At 33.4% G+C, this 10,510-nt stretch overlaps 1 protein-coding gene across 12 annotated transcripts in view; it reads right to left on the reverse strand.

Moving 5' to 3' along the window:
• Dgkb (diacylglycerol kinase beta) overlaps window positions 1–10,510 on the reverse strand; it is a 609,362-nt gene that overhangs the window by 377,640 nt on the left and 221,212 nt on the right. For all 12 annotated transcript variants that reach the window (XM_010643347.3, XM_033757026.1, XM_010643348.3 and 9 more), the window contains one exon: window positions 5,774–5,847. In XM_010643347.3, coding sequence (XP_010641649.1) covers window positions 5,774–5,847 — 74 coding nt within the window. The remainder of the gene's footprint in view (window positions 1–5,773; window positions 5,848–10,510) is intronic.

The raw sequence follows: 10,510 nt of genomic DNA on the forward strand, positions 1-10,510 counted from the left end.
TAGCAAATAATGTTTTTTGAAAAATGCAACATACCTTAGAGTTATAAATGTATGGTTTTAATGAAAATATATGTGATAAGCTTGCATTAATAACACTAGTAATATATATAATAGATCAGTAGCATTTATTGATATTGGTCAGTCATCTGACAAAATTGCCAAGCTATCTCAATTGGCAAGTACTAAACAACTGATTTTTTTCTGAAAGAAATTAATATTTGGTTAAAATGCAACAAAATTATTTCCAAATACATACCATATGATTGAAATTCCTACACAAATATTTAAATTGAAGAGATATATTTAATTTGGGTCATTAGTTTTGATATAGTATCTAAGAAAATATTGCTACACATTTTGTACACACACACACACACACACACACATGTATGATGCTTACTCATTAAAAACTCTCCCAACTCACTATGTAACATAGTTTCTGCTTGTCCAAATCTGCAATGACCCCACATTTCTAGAGCTTAATACATAATGTCAGTGCCAAAGAAAGATCTTAGATCCATTCTAAATATTTCCTTTTATCACCTGACCCCCATTAGAAGATATCTGAGAAATGCCTGCCACCCTCACTGTTCCTACTCACAGCCTTACTTCAGGCTTTCCATTTCTCTCAGCACTCTCTTAAAGTTTTAGCAATCCAGCTTCTTCCTCTACTGCATTTAAGCAAGTACATTCATGTTGTTCCCATAATGAAACAGAGTCATTTCTAATGCTATAAAATTCAAATATCTTTCTAACATGACTGTAGTTTTATGTATTTACTATATATCTTCCCCTCATTTTAACTTTGGTAAATTCCTCCTGGTTGACACCACGCTCTCTCATGAATCTGGCTTCTCCTCCCTTCCTATAGCAAACATCAACTTCTATAATAACCAATGAAAAAGCAACAAGGAGCCTCTCCAAGATTTCTCAGCTTTCATCTGCATTTTCTATTTTGAACTTCAACTTCTTCTCTGCCACTTAACCTGGAGTATTGCAGTGTATCTGTTTAACTATCTGACCTCACTTCCAGGTGTGTCTTAGGTATTTTATCCCTATCTCCCTGTAGTTTGCGCAAAGGTTACTGTCTGAATGACTGAGCAGACACTTTCAAAACTATTGCCTGGTATGGCAAATTCTGTGTGAATATATGCCTGTGATCTTTGCAATTTATGTAACAATTCAAAGTCAAACCAGACAAAAATATAAGGAGGAAAGCACTGTATGGAATTCCATTGCAAAAACTATCTCTTATGCATATAGGAAAATTCAAGTTTACATCTATGATAATAGAAGTCAATCTCTTTAAAATCATATTTGTATTTTATTTGACATTGAGTGGTTCCCATCAGCGTATAAAGGACAATGAAGTGACTATGGATTTATGAGTACTCAAACTTGAAATGTGGCACCTTCTCCCCATTAAATTTAATTACCTTATGACCATTGAATATCCATCTCCTCATTTTCTAAATTAATTTTATTGGTTCACTTAATGTATACAATATAATGACATTCATTGTTGTAAATTTGTACCTTTACATAATCAATCTCGGTTCTTATTTTTCCCCCATTCCCCTGCCCCTCCTTGAACCCCTCCACCCCTCCCTGTCTACAGAGACTTTGTTTCCATTATTTTTCATTTTCTCATATTAATTGCATTTCCTTATTTCCTTTCCCATACCCCTCCCATTTCCCATTTCCCTTTGTCCTTTTTCTTCCTATTTCACATTATCTATAATACCTTTTAGTTCTTATTTACACTTTCAGTTTCTCACATTAGAGAAACCAGTCAGTATATACACGTGTGTTCTATTTATTTCACTTAAGAATATGGCCTCAATGTGCATCTATTTAACTATAAATGCCTCTAATTTCTCATCTTTATAGCCGAGTAGTATTCCATTTTATATAAAAAACACATTTTCTTTATCCAGTCTCCCATTGATGGGCAACTGGGCTCCTTCGAAGTTTAGCTATTACAAATTGTGCTGCTATGAACATGGGTGCACATATATCACTGTGGTATGATTCTTTTAATTCTTTAGGGAAGATACCCAGCAGGGGGATAGCTGGGTCAAGTGGGACTTCTGATCATAGTTCTTTGAGGTATCTCCATATTGATTTCCACAGTGGTCGCACAAGTCTGCACTCCCTCTTTTTAATTTAAGGAAAATATGTACTGAATAAAAGGAAAGTTAGATATTAAGCTGAGGGTCACCTACAAAAGTATCTTAATTTAAGAAGAGTATATTTTCCTTTGAAAATATGTTTTGAATTTTTTATTAATACTTCATTTGTATATAATGTACAAAAGTAGATGTAATTCTTATCTAATTATTCGTAATTATTATGTAATGCTGTATGAGGCATTTACCTTTTTGCTTTTAAGGTGCACATAATATATTTTTGCTTTTGTTTCTTGTGCTTTTGGGGTCTTGTCCAAAACTATCTTTGCCCACAGCAATATCTCTATGCCAAAAATCCCTTACCTTTTCTCTAGTATTTTCATTGTTGCAGGTTTAATATTTTAGTATTTAATTTATTTTAAGTTAATTTTTATTACTGGTGAGAGAGAAAGATCCACTTTTATCCTTCTGCATATTCATTTTTCCCATTTCAATATTATTTATTGAAAAGACTGTCCTTTCTCCAATGCATGTTCTTAGTATCTCTATCAAAAATCAGTTGGCTATAAAAGCATGAGTTTATTTATAGGTTCTCTATTCTACTCTGTTTTCCTAAAACAATACAGACCAATGCCACACTGTTCGAATTACTTGGGCTTTACAGTGATTTTCAAAGTGTGGCAGTGTAATTCTTCTTTTTCTTCAAGATAGATTTGGTTATTCAGTAATTTGTAGTGTTAATAATTTTTTGATGATCTTTTCCAGTTCTGTAAAGACTTTCATTCATGTTTTGACAGGGATTGCATTGAATCTACAGATCCTTTGGGTAGCATGGATATTTTAAGAATATTGATTTTTCAAATCTAAGAACATATTATATAGCTTCACTTTGTCATGTGTTTGTGTGTGTGTATGTTGTGTGTGATCTCTTTAATATCTTTTAGCCATGTTTTACAATTTTCATTTTAGAGATCTTTTACCCCATTGGTTTCATTTATTCCAAGGTATTTAAATTGATGGAGCCATTGTAAATGGGATTTCTCTCCTGATATCTATTTCAGATAATTCATTATGGGCATGTATCGACAGTACTGAATTTTTGTATGTTGAGTTTTTTCCTGCATCCTTATTAATTCCAAAAGTTCTTTGCTGAAATGTTTGGGGTTTTATATATGTAAGATTATGTCATTTTAAAACTATGGCAGTTTGAATTCCCTCTTTCCAGCTTGGATACCTTTGAGTTCTCTCTTTTGCTTTATTGCTGTGCCTAAGATTTTTCACTACTATAATGAATAAAAGTGATAAAACCCAGCATCTTTATCTTATTCCGAGTGTTAAGAAGTTAACTCTCAGTTTTTCCTCATATATTATGATGTTGGCTGTAATCTTGTTATACAAGGTATTTTTTTACGTGGAATTTATGTTCCATTTGTAATTAATTTTTTTCAGCACTGTATCATGAAGGGACATTGAAATTTATCAAATTCCTTTTCTGCATATGCATGTATTTAAGTGATTATATTAACAAAACAAAACAGACATGGTATATATTTTTAAAAACCTTCCATTTCACAACTTCTCAGGGAACTACAAATCAAAAAAGTACTTTGATTTCCTTTCACCCCAGTAAGAAGGATTATTAGCAAAAACCGTAAGACAACAAGTGCTGGCAAAATGTCGAGAAATGAGAAGATTTGGAACTGTTAATGAGAACGTAAAGTAGTAGAGCTATTACGCAAAACAGAAAAATTCCTCAGAATTTTAAAAATAAAAGTTGTATAAGATCCACCAGTAAGTATGTTATCAAAAGAAGTTGGAGGAGAAGGAGATGTGGCTCAATAATAGAGGGCTTGCTTAATGTGCTCAAGACTCCAGGTTGGAATTCTAGCACCACAAAAAAAAGAGAAGTGAAAAATGTAGATAGAAGAGGGATCTGAACTCCACGTCCATTGCTGCACTATTCACAGCAGCCAAGATCTAGAAATAACAAAGGTATCCATCAACGGATGAAGGGTTAAAATGACCGTGACACATGTACATAATAGAATCATATTCAGCCATAAAAACGGAAGCCTGTAGTTTGTAATAACATAGATAGAACTGGAACTCATTAGGTTAAATGCAAAGAGCCAGGCACAGAAAACAAAAACTAAATGGTGTCGTTCATGTTTTAAAAAACATGGTTAATCTCATAAAGGTCAAGGGTAGAATGGTGATTATAAAACCACTACGAGGAGGAGAGAGTGAAAGAGTAAGACTGATAATTTGGTTCTAAGTTGGAGTTAGAGAGGAGCAAGAAGTTCTGGCTGTGCTATTGAATAGCAGGATGACTACATAATGATGCACATTTGTAAAAGCAAGATAGAAGAATTTTAATAGCTTTCACAACAAAGAAATGGTAAATATTTGAAGAGATACATGTGTTTAACCAGATTCAAACATTATACAATATATACAAGTATCACAATATCACATGGTACCCTATTAATAAATGTTATTTTGGGCTTTATCAGTTTAATAATAAATTCATTTTAGTAGATATCTAACTATATATCTAACTAACAAACTAACTAACTAGCTAACTATATATATATAACAGCATAGGTGGTATTGGAGAAAATCGTAGCATCATTATAAAATTAATGTTTTATATTAACATGAGCGAGGCAACTAATTTAAAAAAAGATTATGAAAGTTTTAAATGTTCAGCTACTACTTATTTAAAATACTTAATGTCATCTTTAGAACAGCAAAATAAGACTATATGTTGATGAAAAGAAAACAACTATTTCTATGCAAAATCTATTACACTGATTGAAAAATGTGGACGCTTCCTTTCATTGGAATAAACTCAAAAATTAATGGCAGGACAGAAAATTACTTTCAAAATTCTGTTACTCACAGAAGCATCTACTTTTTATTTGGTAAACTACAATGCAAATTTGTTTTATTGTCATACATTTGTGTTCAGGAATCTAGACTGCCTTCAGCAGGTAGAGCTGAATTTTTGCTTATGAGTGTCTTCTGTAGCATGATGTAATATTTATTTTCAAAGTGGTGTTTTTTTACATTTGTGTTAAATATGATGATTTACTCATTTGTGCATTACAAAAATAGAATTTTATATCATCAGCTGGAATAGTGAGACACCTGATGGCGTAGCTCATCCTTATTCAGATCAACTCTGCTGTGCTTCTCCAGATAATTGGGCCTCATGTTCCCCAAAATATACCTGCAGAAAATCATTGTAATATATTTTGCCTACGAGATGAATATAAATTCTATTCTTGTTCTGCCTTGTGATTTACTCAAAGTCTCCTTGTTGACCATCTAGAGAGTTAATTTTTATTCCACAGTGTTGTGAAGACTTACTATATACACGGCTCTTCCTGAAGAGATGGGAAGACGCAAGAGGTACAAAGAATGCAGATAATGAGTGGTGATAATCAAATAATTTACAAAAAGCTATTATGAGATAGTTTCGACAATAAAAGAAGAAATTGTTATTCAGATAATATACAGAGACGATAGCATCATATTAAAAAATTAGAGTGAAGCAAAATTTTAAACACTATTACTTTGCAATTTTAGTTTATATTTTTCCACTTTGATACATAAAATAAATGTGGCATTTAAAAACGTACCTTTCTCCTTGCTTCCCACCACTTTTGGGGTTCACAAAAACTAACAGTGGATGAGTACCAGGAACAGGAGTGATCTAGAAAAAAACATGTTGGATATAGACAAATTATTAGGCATACTTTATATTAGGGGGGACTTTTGTTAGCTCTACTTTATCAAATGCCAATTCACAAACTGAAGAATGTGGCTTTTCTTTTCTATGAAGGACACCAATGGGAATTCTTCTGTGCCCTGAGAGAGAGGTTTAATGAATGTAAAGGTTTGGGAACAAAATGGAGGCCACTAGGTAGAAGCAAAGTCATTTCTAATAATATTAAAATAAAAGTTACAATTTGTGAGACAGTGAGTAAAAGATACAGAATAAACCAGGATTTGAAGGAAAGTAGATTAGAAGCAAAGAAAAGATGGAATGATAGAAAGCATTGTAACAGGCCCCTCGCAGAGCTCCGAGGCATATGAGGAAATCTGTCTTCCCTAGCACTTGTGAACTAGAAACTCTAGAGCATGGCTTGAGACTCCCGTCAGCCTAAATCCCCTCTCTTCACAATCTTCCTCAGTGCTTTCTTTTTCTGCTTGGTGCACATAGTGCTTGTGTATCAAGCCTTTTTGTACAAAAGGAATCCTAACTGTTGGGGTCTTCTTCACTTAAGGAGTCTCTACTGTATCCAACAGCTGCTTCCATTGGTATCTGCTTTCCCGAGGAAGAAAAACGGCCAAGGGCTTAGTCTATGAGTCCAATGGGGAAATAAACACTACACAAATAAGTATGCACTTACTTATAGAGGATAGTATTGTTTTAAAGTGGGAAATAAATCCCATACTTTGCCTGAATTCAATGTTACAAGATAGACTCTAAAGTAAATTGGTTTCCCTACCCAATATATATACTTACACAGAACCAAACTAAACAGACTTTGACATAAATACCTAAAAATGGTAAGACTTTTCCTTTTACTAAAAACTATGCAGCCAATGCACCCTCTACTATTAAATTGAGAAGTTTTAGATCAATTTATTTTTTGAACATAGATTCCAACTATTCTTAATGCAGTGTTATTTCTTCCCTAAAAAGTATCCTTAAATACTTAATGAAATAATTGAAAATAATTATTTCATCATGTCATGCCTTTCTTTCTGGCTTACTGAAATGATTTAAAACATATTTTATCAATATATTTCCTTCCCACACTAAAGTGAAGTGGCCTTCTTCTAATGAATGTAGTCAGTGGGTAATGTTATAGTCATCTAATTATGTGAATGAAGTTGCGTGAAATATTTTTAATTTTTCTACTCTCACCCGACTAAGTTTCATCTACATGCATCTTTGTGTTTGCCTCTGCATTGATTCTCTTTGGAAAAGAGCACAAAGATTCTTCTTTCCTAATTTGCCTCTAAGTCCTCTGGACAAATATGGGCTGGAATGACATTGGTTGTGCCCTCCTGAGTCTTTTCTCTAAATCAAACATATTTAGTTAATTAATATATACCAAGTGCTAATTACATTAAAATCATTGTGCTGCTGGCATTTAATGGGTACCCCTCTCACCGATTAAAAATAAAAAAGAAGAAATGCCAAAAATGCCTATATTTAAAGACTATTCAGTTTCTTTCTTTTTCCCCCTTGTACAAAATTGGAACTCCTAAATTTATCATAGGCAAGAAATAATGATAACATATGTACATTTCAGTGGAATTTGAGCTAAATTTGCATTGTTACCTCTTGTTTTAAAATAGAAGTGAGAATCTCAAAGTTTTTTTTTCTTTCTTAACCAAAGTACTGAATCTGAACCCAAATACTCATTAGGATGATTTTTCCTTTCCTCCTTAAATTCAACATTTAGCTTGTCACCTATGTGTCATTGTATATAAATTCACACTGAGCTTGATATTTGGAATTATCTTGAAAATATATTTTAAAATGTCTTTCAGAGTTATTTATTTATTAGACTATTTAAAGCATTATTACAAGAAAAATACAAAGTAAAGTTCAGTAAAAACTGTGATGAAAATACATATTATTATGAACAAATAAGGGTGTCACTAGAATCTACTGAGTATCACAAAATACAGTAAAAATCTGGTAATATGGTAATTAGGTGCAGAAAAAATCAAATGGATTAGAAAAATAGAGGCGAATTGAAGCATTTAGAAAAAGGATGATAATTCAATTGACAACTGTGTCTTCACACATCCACTTACCACACACCAGGCTCATAAAATATGACAACATAAAGTGTCATGCAGCCCTCTTACTTGACAGCAATTCCATTATTTCACTTGTGTGGGCCCAGTCAAGTGTGCAATGTCCCTGAGTCCTCCATTTCTTAAAAATTCTTTTTCTGAGCCTGCAGCATATTCCTTCGATCATGTAGTTGAAATCTTTCTCCACCTCTACAGCTCCTTCCCGACAATCCTCCATCCTACAAGGCCTGGGTAATTGTGATACTATAGATCTCAACTGGACATTCCGTTTTCCACCCATCCAGACCTAACAGGAGTGAGCCTCATGAGATGAACTCTAGTCACGTCACTCCTCTGTTTAAACACCGCTTTCCCCAGGCATACTTCATCTCACTCGCACTGAAAGTCAAAATGCTCAAAAAGTTTCCAGGATTGACAGCAGACTCTGTTATTTCTCTAAAACGCTCTCTACTGCTCTCTGTCTTTCTCATCCTACTCTGACCACAGTGCTCCTCTTGCTCCTAGAGCACACACTTGCCTTAGGGCGTGAAGCTACTCATCTCCCATAAGCACACATGGTCAGCTGCACTGACTGGGGTCCAAATGCCACCTTCTTGCTCATCTTATTTAGTTTTAGAAGTCCAGAGCTCTCAGTCTTGAAGTTAGCTTCCTCATGTCTAGTTCTACATATCTTATCACCTAGCATATATGTCGGGAGACAGGGACACAGTTGAATATTTGCTGCAATAGTTAAAATTATAGAACAATAACTCTGGGCTTAAATAATTAAAATAATAATGAGAAGCTGCTCATGAATGAGTTAAATCAATTGAAAGTACTGGGTGAGCAAACACATTCATATACACATGTTAATCAGACGATGTAAATTAATGTATATACACACTGTGCATTAAAGCATACTGCCTGTGTTTGTTTAGTTTATAATCTTGGCAATTAAAATATAAGAAATTAGGGAATAAGAAAGGCAATAGGGAAAAGCAATTGTTCGGGGAAGATACATTTTCAGTTTTAGGTACTAGGTGTAACGGTCCCTTTTTTTTCTTGAGTGTGAAGCATGACAAGGATCTTTGTAAGTTCTCCAGAGGCTTTGTCAATTGGAAATCTCAAAGACTATTAAGATTCAACATAAAAGAGTTTAAACAACCATTCTAGCTTTCCTTATTTATTCACACCAGAGATAATCACCTGTACTTTTATTTCTCTCGCGTGTTAAAAATTTGTCTTTTCAGTGACATTTGGTCATATGTCTCAAGTGTAAACCTACGGTGTGAGCGATGGCAGAGACAGAGTGCCTAACCGCCACTGCTTGAAGTCCCCTGGGACTCGGGTTAATTAATGAGACTCATCCTAAGGTTATACATGATCTATTACTTCCTCTAATTAGAAATAATAATCCTGATCATTATACTGGTTAGCTGCAAAGAAGTAAGATGAATGTGCTTAACTATGATTAATAGCCTTCTTTAAGCAGTGTACATCTCTTCTGTCACTGAATTTTACGCAAACTGGACTGCAACTCGATGCTGTTTCAGGATACATATTTTTAAAACTCAAAGGAAAATTAATTTTCTGGTAGATATTTTTGCCTTTCTGGATTAAGAAAACAATTATTTTATCATTTTAAAATTGATGGCCACAACACAAACATTTTTCTTCTGTTCTGCATGAAATAAGTATTCAGAAATTTATTCTTTTGCTTTTATACATTTTCTCTGAAACTATGTAATTATCTATGTGTAGACATGAAACAGACTTTTGCACATAACATACCAGTTTTTTGAACTCAAAAATTATTTATGAAAATTACAGTATTATCTACTTTCTGTTGTTTTGTTGTCTACCATTTTCCTACTGGAAACTTTAGCTGACACATTTGTATGCCAAAAACAGCTATGAAAATTATGAAAGTGATGCATTTAGAAAGATTCATGCATCCACAGAACGTTAATTATGTACAGTTTTTAATGCGCTAGGTCTCTTTCCAGCTTTTAAACAGTCTGTAAGTACCATTTAACTTGGTTGTAAACATGGGAAAATCTAGATATGACTACTTAAATCTTAAGAAATTGAGGAAGCAGAAGTTATAATGAATGAATGGTTCGAATTTCAAAGCCTGAAACAATATAGAAATACATGGAAGGTGAAAGAAGTCCTAAATTTAACAGTTATTTAGAGAGAGCAGAGAGGCTGAGTTCTGTGGGAGTAAAGCACATAAAATTGAAGTCAGACCTCCCTCATTTCAGTCATGGTTTCACCATGGACAACCAGTGTGGCATGAGAACGCCTCTGTAGTCTAACGTCAACATGATAATTTTTAAAATGGTTATAATAATAGTGATAATAGTGGCATTTATTTCATGTTTATTGACATAATGATGGGGGTTAATTTGTGTAATATTTTACTACAGCACTTACATTTTTCAAAATATTAACATATTATGTATGCTTCCTTTCCAGGACGATAAATAATGTGCCTCATCACATGTGAAATACAATTAGATTTTTTTTTTTTTTTTTTAGCCGGAGGTTAATCGGGG

Source organism: Fukomys damarensis, unplaced genomic scaffold (genome assembly GCF_012274545.1).
Source record: "Fukomys damarensis isolate Sample0158 unplaced genomic scaffold, DMR_v1.0_HiC HiC_scaffold_4, whole genome shotgun sequence".
In the NCBI taxonomy this organism is placed as follows: domain Eukaryota; kingdom Metazoa; phylum Chordata; class Mammalia; order Rodentia; family Bathyergidae; genus Fukomys; species Fukomys damarensis.